This window comes from Micromys minutus, assembly GCF_963924665.1.
Source record: "Micromys minutus genome assembly, chromosome: 3".
NCBI lineage: Eukaryota > Metazoa > Chordata > Mammalia > Rodentia > Muridae > Micromys > Micromys minutus.
The window spans coordinates 66,107,850-66,125,599 of NC_137972.1; the positions used below are offsets into that span (position 1 = coordinate 66,107,850).

At 41.9% G+C, this 17,750-nt stretch overlaps 1 protein-coding gene across 1 annotated transcript; it reads right to left on the minus strand.

The window, feature by feature from the left end:
* Window positions 1-3,649: 3,649 nt before the first annotated feature.
* On the minus strand, window positions 3,650-17,262 carry MPHOSPH10 (M-phase phosphoprotein 10). The gene is made up of 11 exons (XM_080915057.1): window positions 17,142-17,262; window positions 14,637-15,327; window positions 14,176-14,321; window positions 12,793-12,958; window positions 11,063-11,204; window positions 9,665-9,732; window positions 8,363-8,500; window positions 7,866-7,976; window positions 5,652-5,759; window positions 4,245-4,472; window positions 3,650-3,884 (listed from the first exon to the last, which is right to left on the minus strand). Exons 1-11 carry the CDS (start codon window positions 17,228-17,230, stop codon window positions 3,735-3,737), a joined length of 2,037 nt encoding a protein of 678 aa, XP_080771183.1. The 5' UTR covers window positions 17,231-17,262; the 3' UTR covers window positions 3,650-3,734.
* Between the last annotated feature and the right edge of the window lie 488 nt (window positions 17,263-17,750).

Here is a 17,750-nt window from a genome sequence, read left to right on the forward strand (position 1 = left end):
ACTCTCGCTGTGAACTTATACAAAGTGAAATAATACTTGATGTCGTCATTCGCTCAAGTTCTTCCTACAAAATAAAATACACGAGTTAAAAATATTTTTATGCATTAACAGGGTCAGGCGACAACTGAAACGTGGACTGGCAACCCTGAACTGGATACAGATCCGAGCGGTCCTGCAGCTCCGCGCAGGCTCTGTGTCCCTCGCTTCGGAAGGACCAAGCTGCACTTACTTCCAGGGCCTTTCTAAGAACCGTTTGTCTTAAAAAGAGGACGCTGACTCGCTCAGACTCTGCGGAACTCACTGCAGCGGAACCGGCTCAGTCGCTCTCAAAGGGCCACAAGGCGAGCAGCCGCTCTGCAGCTCCGACCAGCCACAGCCCGGCGCTCCAGGCATCCCCAGCCGATCCCCGCGTCTCCGCGCCAAGGCTCGGCTAGTGGAGGCCAGAGTGATCGAGCAGAGGGCGGAGCAATGGAGAACGGGAGGGTGTAGGCTATGCAAGCAGTGACCTCAAGGTCATTCCTTTTTGTTTTGTTTTTGAGACAAGGTTTCTCTAACTCACAGATCATCCTGCCTCTGCCTCCAGAGTGCTGGTCTTAAAGCCATGTATCACCTCACCCAGCATTCCTAACACAACTAAAAACTGACGAGAAAAGATATGGCTATGCTATGCTAACCATAATAAACATGGTATGATTAATTTGATGTGACGAGAAAGAAGGACCAGAGAAAGTTAGAGAAAATAAAAATAAAAACCAAATAAAGTCAGGTCGGTAATGACATTAAGTGGTCACTGATTAATACACTTAAAAGGTAAAAACTAGTCATCTTAGATGTAAACTGTAGTTCCCAGATGCACATACAAGAGCCTAGTATAGCAAATTGTTACATTTCTCACAAAAAATACAAACTCCTAGGACCATGTAATAGACTAAAACTAACATTTAAAGGGCAGGGAGACCAGAGAATTACTCAGAACTATTTGTTCAGAGGAAAAATGAAAATCCTATTTTGAATAAACCTGGGAAAGTTGCTGGGTGTGGTAACACACACCTTCAGGGCCAGCACTTGCGTGGCAGGAGCAGGTGGATCTGAGTCGCAGGCCAGCATGGTCTACGTGAGCTTCCTGGGCAGCATAGTGTGACTGTCTCAAAAACAAACACCAACTTGGCAAAAATTTTAAATGTCCTATTAGTGGTGCCATAGTGAGAAAATGTCCCTCGAATAGCCAGCAGCAAAACGTCACAGCAGGTAAAGCCTGATAACCTGAATTTGAGCTCCAGGATTTATATGGTAGGAGAGAACCGACACCTAAGAGTTGTCCTCTTTAAAAAAAAAAAAAAAAAAAAAAAAAAAAATATATATATATATATATATATATATATATATATATATATAATTTATTAATTATAAGTACACTGTAGCTGGTCTTCAGACACACCAGAGGAAAGGCATCAGATCTCATTACAGATGGTTGTGAGCCACCATGTGGTTGCTGAGATTTGAGCTCAGGACCTCTGGAAGAGCAGTCACTGCTCTTAACCAGCTGAGTCATCTCTCCAGCCCTGTGCAGACTCAAGAGAGCAGGTCAGAGATTGGGTACAATTAGCACCATTGTGAGAAGGGGTGGGGATAGGGACCAGAAATGACTCAGAGGTAAAGAATACTTACTGCTCTGGCAGATGACCTGGATTCAGCCCAAGCAGCTAGATCAGTTGGCTCACAACTAACTACCTGTAACTCCAGGTCCAGGGGGCCAGTGCAAATGCATAGACAAGTACTCACATACACATCAAGGCTGGGGCAGAGTCTTGCCCTTTTACCTAACCAAACAAGGATGAAGTAACAAAATGCCATTGTTTCTGATATTGCCCTCACCAGAGAGCATTCTTTGAAGCTGTTTGTTAACTATGTTAGCCAAGCTTTGTAGCAACATGATTAGACCCACAGAACCAATGTTTAATCCCACACGACCTTGTTCTATCAGCTTACAGCCATGTTCAGCACTACTAAGAATTCTAAATAGGATCTTCATCCTTGGGTTTGGCATCTATAGATAGAAAAAAAAAAAGAGCCTTTCTAGTTGTTCTTAGTTTTAGACTCTTTTTCTACCCATCTGGAATAAGACTGGTTCTTTTCCTATCAAGTCATGATGTTATCAGAGGCATTTTCATAATGGGTTTAGGGGGACTAACCCCATTTAGGGTGGAGTGTGGAGGTTTGCGGGATGAACATCTGGTGGTCACAGGGGACTAGAAGACTGTCAGTCTACACTGAAAGCTGTACTGAACCTGTGGTCTCTGGATCCCCTTCTAGACCATTATCTGTCTCCTCCACATCTTACTATGAACGACGGTGTCTCTTTTTGTTCAGGTATTAAGATTTTCCAAAGGGGAAATGTTGGCACATTTATTATTTCATTAGGTTCTTATATCTCTCCCTCCATTCCATCTTTTATTCCACTCTCATTCCTTCCAACTCCCTACCACTAGGTAGAAAAGAACAAATGCCAGAGGGGAAAGGAGGCATAGACCTCTAGGCTACGTTCTGCTGCTCAGGGTCATTGGATTCCATGGGGGCAAGTCCACATTTCATCATCAGAACACCCAGCAGTCCATCAATAACAAACAAAACAGCAGCAGGGGCAGCAGTAAGGGGAGCAGCAGCTGCCACAGGCTTTTAGGGCTCTGGCATTTTACCCTCTCCAGAGTCCCTAGAAGTAAACTATCTGCAAATGGCAAAAATAAAAAGATAACCCCCTGCCCCCAGCATAAGACAATAATACTTCATAGCTGTGCATAAACAGAAGCAGCCCCATATCCGACATCTGGGATTAAAACAAAACATATTCATGTAACATAACTGAGTTTTTAAAGAAACTCTCACTACAGGGAAAGGTGTGATCCACATACATGAAAGTGCTGTTTCATGAAACGATACAATAGTGGGAGAATAAAATCAAAGAACTCAAAGGACTATGTACTTAGACAGCTGATGGCTCTGGGACACAGTGAGATAGTCAATCAGCTCAGACAGCACTAATTCAGGAAGAGGATGTGGAAGCTCAGACCTGTTCCACACCCACAGAAACCCAGACAGGCTTTCTATTATTTGGTTTTTGTTCTTTTAGGGTAGTGTGATCCAAGCTAGTGTCTAACTCACTATGGAGCTGAGGAAAATCCCGAATTTCTGATTCTCCAGCCTCCATCTTCTGAGTGGCTGGATTATGGGTATGTGCCACCCCTGGTCCCAGAGAGGCGCTCCAATTAAGTTCGCCACAGCACCATTAAGTCTCAAATGGTTCCCATCAAGCAAATATGGGTTAATTATTTTTGTCAACTTAACACATTAAGAATATGCTTCTAAAGACTCCCGTAGGAAAGCCTGTGGGACATTTCCTGGACTAATGATTGACAAAGGGAAAGCCTGGCCCACTCTGGGTGGTACAACCACTTGGGAAGTAGTGCTGTGTTGTACACTTAAGATGGAAAGCCAGAGAGAGCTAGCCTGTAAACTGCCTCTCCAGTCTTTCTGATTCAGTTCCCTCCTCCAAGTTCTTGTCTGAATCCCTCAGTGACTGACTGTAAGCTGTAAGATGAAATAAGTCCTTTCCTGCACAAAGGGCTTTGGTGGTGGTCTTTATTAACAGGAAGCAAACCAAGAGAAGTCTCAGGAATTTTACTACAAAATAGAATAAGGACAGAAACTTACAGATTTATACATTAAATGTAAATATATTACAGCTTTAATTTATGAACAGAAATGTCCTGTTTTTTCTTCTTTATCTTTCCAGGTTGTTTTGCATCATTAATCTGCATTTTTACTTGATCTTGCAATTTAGAAAAGAATGCCTGAGATGACTTTAAGGGCTTATCTTTCCGTTCATCCTGCAGTTAGAACAAAACAGAAATGTTACAAAATGTGGTTATGTGAAAAAACACCAATCTAACAATACACTGATTACAACAATGAATAAATACATGAACATGAAAAACCACTACAAGAACTCAATCAGCTACTTTAACAAATATCTTCCATTATTACAACAGCCTTATATCTTAGGAGGAAGAAGAGAAAAGGAGTAAACTTGCCAGGTCTACTTTCATAAAGGCCTATAGAAAGGCTATAGGGTGCTGAGGCCACCCTTGAGTGGTATGTCTCTAGAAGGCCGAGGCAGCTCTGACACCCTAATTGAGAAATAGCCCAATGCATGCCCTGCACTCCCCCACAGGCCCGTTCTTACTTACCTTTAACAACGACACTTTGCCTGTTTTGGTCAACTGTCTGAGCTTCTCGGAAGCTGCTGCTCTGCTGGACTTAGACTGATCTGGGTTGCTCTTTTCAAGCAATTTTCTCCGCTTCTCCTTCTCCTTTATTTTCAAACGCTTCTGATATTTCTTTTTCCTTCGTTCTCGTTTCTTGTCTGTAGCTGTTTTCTCAGCAGCTGTTTTGAGATCTCCAGCTTTATTTTTCTCCTATTATAAATAAACAAACAAATATATACATACATACATAAACCACCACTATACTAATTGTCTGTGATGGCTATTCTTGACTGTCAACTTGACTATACCTGGAATGAAGTCTAGCATCTGCTGAGGGATGAAAAGCACACAATGGTCAATGGCTGAGTGTTCATGGCAGCGTGAGGATGCAGAGCGAGCCTTGTTTGTTTCCAATGAGCTCTGTTAACTCAAAGCCTGCACTATATTCTTTGCCAGAACTGACTGCAAATAAGACAGTTCAGCCCCAAATGAACTCACAAGGAAACAGAGCTAAGCTCTCAAGTCCCTAGTACTGGCCAACATGGGTCACAGGACTTGTCTGATTTAGCCTTGACTCTAAGCTGTGAATGACAGGCCCTGGGTTTAGATCAGTACCTCCCAGGTATCAAGGAAGAGAGGAAGCAGGGAATCCTGTATCCAGTAAATACTGACTTCCTCATTTTTCCTGAGCTGTCAGCTCATCCTACTGGGTTATCATTGGCATAGATGGCACAGGTTCTGACACAAGTGGTAGTTATACATGTAACAACACCAAGTGAGAGAGAGAGACCCCGACGCTACTCCAACAGAACAGATATGGGCCTGCCAGAAGTCACTGTTTCTGAAAGGGGAGAATTTCCATGTTCAGGAGCCAAAGGATGGTTATCCAATGTGCTCCAGTGTCCAAATAGTCTACTCATTTCTAGAGTTCAACACTGCACTAGCCTTATATTGCAGTTTATGGTTATTATAGACAAAACTAACACAGGGTGAGCTAATACTCAAGTTTACTGGATTTCCACACGACTGAAACAAGCACTCTAAAACATTCATAATAATCTTCTTATCTTCAACTTTGTCTGGTGCTTGAATATACAGATTGATTTTTAGGTATTGTATAATTATTTGGCTCACTATGTAGGTATCCATAATCACAGGGGAACAATCCCAGGCCCTTGTATAAACTCCAAGTTACTCAAGTCTTGTATATAAAATGAATCATGTATATCACCTACATTCACGCTTCCATATACTTCAAATTGTGTATGGATTACATGATGTCCTAGGACAATGAAAACACTACTCACAAGTCACATAAATAAATGCACATCTGGCTGTAATCAACTTACTTACAGGGAGTCACTAAACGTTCCCACACTGGCTTCTTACCTTGATTTCCTCTGGGGCCAGGAGGGCTGCATCGCTGACACTCACTGGGGCCACTTCCTCCATGGTTATGGCTGGCAGATTTGACACAACTTTAATTTCAGGAACAGGCTAGAAAAGAGATAAGGCATTTAGTGGGGAGAAGAAAATGGAGCGAACTTTTTTTTATAGAGCTGACTTACTCTGCATATGTGTTAGGGTTGCTGGCTTGGTGAGTACTTTTATGTGTGTTGGGGGAGGGGTACTCCTGACAGTGGGGGTAGGAGTCTCTGACTCTTTCACCTGCTCCTAGGACATTCTCTCCCTACTGGTTTGCCTCACCCTGCCTTGATATGGGGCTTTGTAATTACTTTTATTGCAATTGTGCCCTGTTGGGTTGAGATCCCTGAGAGGTCTCAGGGAGATGGAAGAGGGAGTGGATATGGGGGAGAGATGGGAGGTAAACTGAGAGAAGAAAAGGGGGGAGAATTAAAACAAAATAAAACAAAGCAACAACAACAAAAAAAAAAAAACTGAAAAAAAAAAAAAAAAAAACACTGAAAAAAAAAACCAAAAAACCAGAAAACAAAATGAAACAAAACATTACCGTGCTGACTGGAATGGCTGTGACAATAGGATAGATAGCATTTCTACCTACATCTCCACCTATCTCTGCCTCAGTCAGTCACTACTCCATGTCACCTATCAAGACATTCTCAAGCAACCCCATCTATTTAATAAAACTTTATTTGTTACTGTGTGTTGTGAAAAAAAAAAAAAAAAAAAAAAACAACTAAGCTCTCTGAAGAACTATATGAAAAAAATGCTTATGAGAAAAATACAAACCATTTAAGCTACTAGAAACCTATCTTTATATATGATCATGAAGTGGTACACAACTATTTATAAAAGCTAAGGTATATAAGGAATGTTAATATGCTCAATTTTGTGAGAGGCTGTATGGGTACTTTACAGCTACTGTCATTTCAAAATACCAAGCCAGGCACTGAGGACGATGTTCCAGGGAAATGTCATAAAAGCAAAAACACATGAGACAGTATAGGAGCCCAGACTCTAAGCAAGAAGAAACTGTGGAATGTGAAAACCAATCCCTTCCAAGCAAGCCACTGTCCAGAGATTATGAGAAATACTTTCCCACTGTTAAAAATACAGGGAGAAAAATCTCAAAATACAATACAACATGGCAGCTGTAAACAGTTCATGTCTGCAGAGATGGTGTGTAAAATACAGACGGATGCACATATGAAAAGGGAAATATTAAAAGACCTGTAACAGCCATGTGAACCCTTGCAGAGTAAAGTAAGAAACACAATCCTTTAGACCATGGCAAAGCAGGGGCTGTGGAAATGATCAGGGGGCAGGTGCTTGCTATGAAAGCAAGATGACATAAATTCAAATCACCAAACTCCATGTAAAAGATGGGCATATATATGTACACAAGCCTGTTAAGTCCAGAGCTGGCAAAGAGGACACAGGCAGAACCTGGGAGCTCACTGACAAGTTAGTCTATCTGAAACAGTGACCTTCTAATTCATGGAGAGATCTTGTCTCAAGAAATAGGGTGGAGAGCAATAGAGAAAGCAAAGAGAATGATGTTTCCCTTTGGCCTTGGCATGCTTGCATCTAGACTACTCTCAAGTTCATGACAGTCAAAAGGACAGCAAAGAGCAACGTGTGAGCAAGCACCAACATGATGAGAACTCTAGATGGAGTTCCAAGGAGTCAGTAGATTCTCAGCTAGCCCAGGAAAGACTCAGGACTGGAAGGAGACTGAGGTCTGAGACTGGATGGAGCACATTAAGCAGTGCAGAGCACAAGAGCCTGGCGTTAGTTTTACCCCTCCCACATTCCCGGCATCAGTGTGCATCTGCAAAATAATCAGTGTTTTGGACAGTGGAAGTGATGTAAGCAAAGGACCTACTATGACGTATAGCAGCCACCCATCAATGTGAGAGACACACACCATCACACAATCAAGCAAAACTGAGGAGTCAGGAGAGGAACCTGAGGCTCAGGGCTAACAGTGACCAGGGGCCTACTGAAGACAGGGCTGCAGCAGGACGGAAGGCAGAATTAACCCAGGAACGAAGTGACCCTTCCTTACAGAAGCCCTGTTGTAACTTGAGGTGTGTGTCCTCACTGAAGAGCACAGCTCCCCAGAGCCCAGAGCTGTTCCGTTCACACATATTTTTCCTAATGTACTGTAAATTCACATACCGGTTTGGGGATGAAGTGGAAGTTTGACAGGGCATCCAATTTTAGGAAGAGAGAATCCATCATCTTCTGAATTTCTACATGTTCTGGATTGTCTTCTTCTTCAGTTTTTTGCTAAATGAGCAAGGTATTATTAGATGAGGTAGTTTAACAGTATATCAAAAAAAAAAAAAAAAAAAAAAAAAAAAAAAAAAAAAAACTACAGTCAATGAAAATGCCCCCGTTTCTCAGAACCACAGCTTTATTACAGCAACATTCTAGCCGGTCCTGATGGCACACCTTTAATCTCAGCACTGGAGAGGCAGAGGCAGGCAGATCTCTGTAAGTTTGAGGTCACACACGGCTACACAGTGACATCTTGTCTCAAACAAAAATATCAAACAAAACCAATGTTTTGGGGGATGATGGTGCTACCAGTAATTCCCACCACTCAGGAGACAAAGGCAGGAGCACTACAAGTTCTGCCTTTGTAGTCACCCCTGCTTTGGAGGTCACCTCACCTGGTTGAGCTTGATGTACTCCTGCTCATAAATCTCAGCAAGACTTAGCTTACTCTTCTCATGGTCTAAGGTTAAGCGCTTTTTATATTCATATGCATCCTCTTTAGGTTTCTCTTTTCGTTCTACATCATCCCAAGCCTGAAAGGCAAACAAGGTAATAGAATCAGACATCTATTTCTATGCTCAGTAAAAATTATAGCAAATAAATTAAATTTTAATCTCCAAAGTGATTATCTAGGGCTGGGGCTACAGCTCAGGCGGAAGAATGCTGGTCTTGCCTGAATGAAGTTTTGGGTTCAGTCCATAGCCCCACAAAAACAGGACACGGCAGTCCAAGCCTGCAATACCAGCGTATGAAAGGTTGAGGCAGGAGGATCAGAAGTTTACCCACATGCTACTTAGTGAGTTCAGGGTCATTCAGGAGTACATGAAACCCTATCTCAATAATAACAGCAACAATAATCAATAATAATAATAATATAAAAAAATAATGATTGTAATGGCCCATGCCTTTAATCCCAGGGCTTGAGAGGCAGAAGTAGGTTGATCTTTGAGTTCTGAATAAGCCCAGTCTACACAGTATTCAGGCCAGCCAGGGATACATAGTGAGACCCTGTCTCAAAAAGAAAGTGTTTTATTCCCAAGTCACAATAATAAAGCATGAAGAAGAACAAAGAGGACACTAGCTACTATTCCTTCTATTTCTGCTCTCGTTACCAACCTTAATTTCCTTGTTACCGTTTGCTAGGAATTGGTTCTACCAGAGATACACCTAACATTTATTTTATTTTAGAGCCATTTCTCCAACACATCTTACTACATGATTAGATAAACCTAGTTTTTGTACTACACTCCAAATTTTAAGATCTTCTCACATAGTACTGTCTTGCTCTTGTTTCTCCATTTTAGACACATTAAGGAAGCATCTCTTTCCATACTTGTCATAGAATGTATATGTTTATTCTAAGCTTACAAAAACAGATCAAGTCCCCAAAATTCTTTGCTAGATCGTTAGCATCTGAAAAGATGGGCCTTCAACTGACTACAGCAGAGACTGCACTGAAGAAGGTCTTGGATGTGACCACTGCATGCCAGGTGCCCTCGTGTCCATCCCTCAACAAGACTCGGAACACGCGGTACTGGCCACACTTTCTATCAGGCACGGTACTGTCTCACATGAAATGAAGGTAAAAATCCAGGTCCAATCTCAAGGTTAAGGTCAAGAGAATCAAATAAAAACTTTAAAAACCATCATTTTTAAAAATTGCAGTGAAAAACAAAATTCGCTTTGCTCTTACCAACCTGATCTCGTATCCTCTGTTTAATGATATCTTCTAGATGGAGGGTGGTTTCCTCTGTGATTACAGGGGCTAAAAGAAACATGTTTATTAGAACAGCGACATATCAGACCAGGAATTCTCAAATACTTGGTCCCACAACATAAAGAGCACCAGGGGCCTTTACTAAAGCAACCAATTCTCAGGCCAACCCTACACCTTCTAAATCCGACAGTGGAGAACTGCTTACAGTGTTCTGTTTGTAAGCCCGCACCCTGCACAGTTCATAGGTGAACTACAACCCTGTCTATGTCATCATGTTCTTTCTTGTAGCCAGAGTACCAGCACTCGGGGCAGAGGCAGACAGATCTCTGAGTTCAAGGCCAGCCCAGTTCACAGAAACCCTGTTTTGAAGGGGAAACAGAGAGAAACCAGAAAAGAAAAATTTTCTCTTGTGTGTGTGTGTGTGTGTGTGTGTGTGCACGCGCGCACGTGCGCGCACTTGCATGTGTGCATACGTGTGTGTGTACACTGAGACAGGGCCTCACAGCCCAGGATGGCCTCAAGCTAGCCAAGTAACCTGAGGATGACTTTGTACTTCTGTGGAAGTCTGATATTTTTGCCTCAATCTATCGGCTAGGCCACCATGTTTGGTTTCTGCCGTACACAGGTTCATATGCAGAAATTCAAGCACTCTACCAACTGCACTATATTTGTAGGCACCCATTTAAAGTTTAACAAGCTTTCTGATGTTTCTCCAAGTTTGAGAACCATAAAACTTAAATGGATTAGTAAATGATAACACTTCCACCCCAATGCCCTAGACACCCTCCTTAGCAGTTGAGTGCCACGATATTGGCAACTTTCCTTCTGTGTGAGTTGAGTGCATGTGCACACATGTGTATGTTTCAGGGAGGCCAGAGGTTAACACTGGGTACCTGGCTGGAGTGCGGGTCACCTTATCTTGTGAGATAGTCTCCAACTGAACCTATGACATGAGTTCTACCACGCGAGCTGGTCAGCCATCTCCAGCCATCCTCCCATCACTGCCTCCTCTTCAGCACTAGAATCACAGGAGTTTTTTGTGGGGAGATCGGGGACCCCAATTTAGGTACAAATGTTTGCAGAGCTAGTAATTTACCAACTGGGCCACCTCCCCAGCTCTAACAATTACTTCTTAATGATGAAGGAAGTGCATATATAATCACAAAGATGCACAGAGACCAAAGGCCAAGACTGCAAACTGTTACCAACTGGTGAGTTCAGTTAGATGGCACACAGATATCCACTGTACTATCTTTTCAACTTTTCTATATGTTTGCAAGTTTTTAAAAGAAGCAGGGAACAAAATGACCAGTACTCAAAACAAATTAGTGAAAAGCACAAAGGTAGACAGGCTGTGGGAGCTCAGTGGACAGCGTACCCATCCTGACAGCATGGTCAAAGTGCAGGGTCTCCTCCAGCAGGCTGTTCTCGGGCCGTTTTTGCGCTGTCACTTCCCCTTGGAGCTGCCAAGGCTTTTTATCCAGTAACTCTTTCTCCAAAGATGCAATTTTTTCATTCATCTAGGAAACAAGCTAGAAGTCAGTTGAAGAGCTGCTGTGCTTACTAATGTACTAATAGAAGCATCACGGTTCATCTGGGGACTCTTACTCAAATGATTAAAATCTTCACAAGCCACTGGCACACTAAGTTATTACAACTTCCTAAAGTAATTTTTTTTGTCTGAAATATTAGTTTTGATAAAGACTGGATCTTGACTCCACACCCAATTTTCTCATCTGTACCCCAGAACAGACATTTTGAAAGACATCAACAGACACAATGCAATTTTATCTTACAGAAAAGATAAAATTATTTACATGTCCTTCTGTTCACTTGTTAGGTCTGAACCAGACCTTCTGCGATAACAAAGTGTTTACTTTCACCTTATCTTTCTTTGCTACACTGACAAGTCCAAAACAGATGTTAGGTGACAGTGGGGACGGTAACAGTGGACACTCTGTCCCACTCTTGCTAAAGCCATATTTCTAGAATCTGGCCCATAACCATGATGGCAGCTTTTGAGCTGATGTGCAAATAGGAGTAATACTGAACACAAATAAGAGTGAGATTTGGTCACACTCCCTTACACACCTGCAGCTGATTGTGCTTTACTCAAATGATATAACACAAGAATTAAGCTTGATTCCCTAATACTGAATTAAAAAAATGAAGCCCATCTTTGGAAATGCTCTCAAATTATTTTGGATTCTTGCTCCACTACCCAAGAATGAGTTTCGAGCCTATACAGGTACTTATGTGCTGAGTCAAATTTAGTCCTGTTTATAAATTCTGCTTTACTCTTTATCTGTGGCTATTAACTAAACAATTATTTATTTCTCAAAGGTTTGTGTAATTCCTCTGTGAAACCAAATAGTTTTTGGGAGTGGGAGTGAGGTGAGAAGACATTAAGGTAGCAACACATTATAAAGTTTTATTTTCTTTAGGCTTTCGATTTCTTCTAGGGACAAGGTAACAATCCTGGACTTACTTCAAATTGCTTTTGAAAAATAATTCTTTAGGTAATTGTAATATTTCACTTTCTGCTTGCTCTTACTTCTGTGTGATGTAACTTTAAGATGAATTAATGGCAGGACAAAGGACAAGGGCCAAATTAAAGTTATTACCATTAGTTGCATATCATCTGTCTGGCACTCACTAAAGAGAAATACCTCCTAGAGCAGCTCAGTTAAAGGAGGGTCACAGCTAAGCAGAAGCATACCACAGACAGGAAAACAAGTACAGAGAAGCAGATTTTACAAAGCAGGCTCCAAATGAAGGCTGCTGGCTAGGAAACAGAGGTACTAACTTAGACAAATTATATACAGGATGCTCTTCATGCGATATCTACATACAGCACATACAATACTATCATTATTATTATTATTCCTATTTTATGAAAGAAGGTCAGCTACAGTTTGCTGCTCACTATGTAGCCCAAATTGGCCAATCTTCCTGTCTCAGGCTTCCAAGTGCTGGATGTATAGGAATACAACATAATACCTAGCTCACTATACACAATCTTTAGGGAGCAGAGTCTTTGCTTTTAAAATAGGTTAGTTGTTTGAGTACCTACTATGTCAAACCTACAACAGTATTCCTGACAATTACCTTCTCTTGTCTTTTTTCAAAAGAGGATTTAATGTCATCAGCTTCTTGCTTTACAGCTAAGGGACTTGTATCTTCCTCATCATCAGGCAGGGCAAAGGTCACTCTTTTCATGCCTTCTTTATGTTGATCACTATTCTCATCTTCTTCCAAGTCGCTATCATCATCCCTATAATACCAAAGTGATGAAAAGTACTATAAGCCACTGGAAACACAAAGATAAACATCCCAATTATAAAGTACTTCTTAATACCTAATGTCTTTCAATAGCAAACTTCCAGATTCACTAAGTCTCTATGGAACAAAAGACATCCCTTTTTAAAAAAGGTATCATTATTTGGCATACATGACGTGTGTGGGCATGTGTGTAGCCCACAATATAGAGGTCATCATAAACACAGAGGTCAGAGAACAATTTCAGTGAGTTTAGAAGATCAAATTTTCTGATCACTTAGGCCACAAGGTTCACATGCCAAGTCCTTTTATCTACTGAGCCTTATGATCTAAGTGGCCCCAAAGGAAGAGATTTTTTTCCCCCTGAAACAGGGTCTCTCTCTATGGAGCCCTGGCTGTCTTCAAACTCTCCTAGTCAACTAAAGTGGACTAAAACTCACAGAGATCCACCTCTACCGTCCAAGTGCAATGACTAAAGCTGTACATCATGATTAAAGGTGCACATCATTATACTGGGCTATTCTTTAGGTGAAATACTTGCTATGGGGAAACAGGAAAAAAAAAAAAAAGCACAAATATACCAAATACACAAATGCTTACTTAAAAAAATAACACCGGGAACTGGAGAGATCGCTAAGAACACTAGCTGCTCTACAAGAGGATCAATTCCCAGAAGCCACATAGTGGCTCACAACTGTCTGGTGGATCTGTATCTCCAGCCCCAGGGGATCCAACATCCTATTCTGGCTTTTGCAGGTACCAAACATACATGTGGTCTGCAGAAACACATGTAAACAAACACTAATACACACAAATTTTAAATTAAAAAAATTGTTTTATTGGCACAAAACCCAACACAGCCTTCTTCTTTAGGATAGAGAAGATCAGCTGGGCAATGGCGACACCTATCTTTAATCCCAGCACTCAGGAGGCAGAGGCTCTGTGAATTTGGGGCCAACGTGCTCCATAGAACAAGTTACAGGAAAAACTAATAAATGAAATAAAAACCTGCTACTAGTACAAATTTTATTCTTTAAATGATTTCCAATGTTCCTTGAAATTCAGAGACATTTTCTAACTGTCTGATGCAGAGAACCCTCTACTAGATTTGCAGTTACCTTGTTAGATATGTTTGACAACCCTGAGAAATACCTTACAGCTCTAAGTGGACCACTCCTGCTTACAAACTCAAGAAGGATTTGAAATGCTCACATTTCAGAAATGCCTTCTGCTGCTTCCTCAGCCAGCGCTTCTTCTGCGTCTGAAGCCAGCTCGCCGTCAACACTAGTTATGTCTGCATCACTCTCAACGGGATCAAAGAAGTCCTTGTATTTCAGATTTCTGCTACTTTTATCTGACTAAAGTAAAAAACGTTTTTGAAAGTTTAAAGATAGAAAAATGTATAAAAATATATATTATAAACACAAACTGTTTTCTAACATTACCACTACACCAGCCAAAAATAATTATTAAGGAAATTGGCAACTAGCTAACCACCATAAAATCATAAGGACAACCAAAACCTGGCTGAGCTCTTAATTTTAAGTAGTTTCTTCATGTTTGTCTGTTTTTTCCATACTGCACTTTAGGGTCAAATGAGTTTTGAGGCACATTACATTTCTCCTTAGAAAAACATGACTTGTACTTTAAAGTTTCTTTTCCCAAAACCTTACCTTAATCTTCTGCTGCCCAAACAGCCCTCCCTCACTTTCATCTGAATCAATGTCTTCAAAAAGGTCAACTTCTTCTTCTTCTTCTTCTTCCTCTTCACCATCAGGTCCTTTTTCCTCTTCTTTTTCTACTTTTTCTAAAAAGCTCTCCATTTCAGACAGTTTGAAGAATTTATCGTCCACTACAGACTTCTCTCTTGGCTTCCCAGGTGGTTTGACCTGCATTTTGGTCTGCTGCTCCAATTTGCTAATATCAAAGTCAAGGTCAGAATCCTCATCGCTGAAAACAGGACTTTTCCTTGGGTCAGAATTCCGTGAGTTTTTGGCTCTGTTACTCCCTCTGAGAACATCACCATCCTCATCTGACATTTGTTCCTCCTCCAAGTCTTTCTCTAGGTTCTCCTGGTTGTCAGCTTCCACCTCTGAGGCATCCTCTTCATACTCGTCATCTTCACATTCCTGGAAAAGGCTGATATCTTCATCTTCAATGGCTTCACTAACTGCATCCTGGAAGTACTGTAAGACTGGTTCATTCTGTAATTCTAGTTGTTGCCAAATCTGCTCATCATCAAAACTGTTGATCTCAAGTCTCTGTAAAGGACTTCCAGAGATTCGGCCATTCTCTAACACTTTATTAAAATCATACAGAACTTTTGTTAAAGAAGTGAAGTTTGAGGCTAGTCCATTTTGAATTCTATTGGGAAAGGAAATTAAGTGAGACTAATTATACACAATAACATTAAGCATTCTTAAATTTAAAAAAATAGCTTATTTACAAATTAAAATGTAATGAAGCATCAGTTTCAAGTACAGATTCTAGTTCCCAACAGTATCCTGCTGATGAGCCAGACCACAGAAATTGAAGGCTGGATGAATTCTCATCTACTTTCCTGGAGATAACCAGAAAGTCAGCCTTGGTCCCTCAAACCTGCATTATACACGCTCCTCAATTATTAGTCATTTGGCAAGTGATTGTCATCTGGCGGTAAGTTTGAGAAACATTCTCTAAGGATACGATAAATGAAATGGGATCTACAGATTGAGGCCTACAGGTAAAACAGAATATCTAGTACAGATGTGGCTATAAGAAACATTTAGAACCACAGAGATGAGGTCAGACAATGTGAAGAACAGAAAGACTAACACAGCGGTAGTGTGACTGAGGAGGCAGAGTGTGTGGCTGAGGTTATAGAAGCTGGGGGACCAAGACAGAAACCACACAGAGTTCTGAGATAGGAAGTTGCCATTTTAAGTGTAATGAGAACACAGAGAGTTGCAGGCCCAAGTATGAAATGATGGTTTACAATTTGGAAAGAGAAAGAATGATAAAGGTAGTTATTAGAAAGCTGATGCAGCGCTGCAAATGATTCTGTTATTCTCATAACAGTAAGTATGACAGTTAGGAATCAGTGTCTAAATAGATAGATTCTGAGGATGCTAAGAGGATAGAGAAAATCCGAGAGAAAAAGGAAAACATCGAGGAAGCAGAGTAGCTGAATCTGAGTAAGTGAAATGATACAACTGCCATTTAGTGGGGCAGTAAAGGCAAGCTTAGGTGATGGGAATGGGAAAATGACTTCAGGAGAGAGGATACCGGAGGGCAGAAGAGCTCTATTTTGGACACAGTGAATCTGCAATGCTATTGCTAAGATTTTCTATGTAAGTCAGAGTCATACTTTTACAGAACTTAACTGAAGTGCTGGGAAGAAAGACGTCTCTCCTAATTTTCTTTTTTATTCTTCTTTCATACAATACACCCTAACTGCAGCCTCTTCTCCCTCCACACCGCATACAAATCCACACTGCTCCTCGGTTTCCCTTCAGAAAAAGTAGGCTTCAGCCGAACACAAACCCTCATATCAAGGCTGGACTAGGCAACCATTCAGGGGTAAAAGGGCCCCCAAAGAGTGAAAGAATCAGAGACACCGTTACTTCCACTGTTAGGAGTTCCACAAAAACCCCAAGACAACCACAACATATATGCAGAGAACCAACGCAGGTTCCGTGATAGCCACTAAAGTTTCTATGGGCCCTCTCTATGAGCCCTGGTTAGTTGATTCTGTGGGACGTTTTTGTGGTGTCCTGGATCCCTATGGCTCCTACAATCATCCCCCCACCCCGACCCCCACCTTCTACGGACTTCTCCAAGCTTCCTTTGTTTGGCTGTGGGTCTCTGCAAACTCAGTCATGAAAATACATTAAAAAGCAACACGTACGTACTTTCAATAAAGCTTAATGACAGGTAAGCAGTGTGTATTTTGGAGACACAAATTCAGAAAGCGTATTCTGTATGCAACGAGACTCTCTGGACGCGAATTAACAGAGCTTAGTTCAATAGCACACAACTAGGAAATCTTCACTGAGCCTTTTTTACTGTTAAATTTTGACAGGCCAACGGAGCAAAAACTAAAGTTGGGGCTAAGCGACCTGTTCTTCCCTTCCGGGCTTTCAGAAGTTGACCGGTGGCGGCCCGCCTAGCTCCGGTGCAAGACCTGGATCTGCACTTACGTGAGGAAACACTCGGGTTGGTTGGTGGCTTTCCTGACTTCCTTCAGACACCGTTCCAGGGTCTGTCGACGGAACACGCGAGGCGCCATAGCTACACACTACGGCGCCACGCGAGAGCTGGAGAGCCGGCCGGAAGCCGTTCCGCAAACACACGCCTTATGCAACCTGGAGTTCAGAACCTAAGGTTCCGCGATGCACAGGTTCCGGCCCATAGCCGCAAACGCTTCTATTGGGCATGCGTAGGGGTGGGGCCGACCACTGAAAAGAGCTAATCTCAAGCGTCTTGGCTCTTTCTCCAAGTGTTTTGTATTTCTAAGAAAACCACACTGGTGTCGCGTGATCGCTTTCTGCCTTTGCATTCTATACAATAAGTATTTTAATGTAAAGGAAGGGAAGGTCGCCTCATGTCCCATCTGCTACTGCTCCGTTTTTCCCGCCCTCTGTAGCCATCAGTCAAGCGCCGAGTCTCGTGACCCCGCCCCAGGCCTCACGCCCCGCCCCTTGCTCGCTCCCCTGCTCTCAGCCTTCCGCATCCTGGACTCGCGCCCCTCCCCTGCCGCGTTTTCCACGCCCACTTCAGCTTTGACACGCCCGGGACCTCAGTCCCCG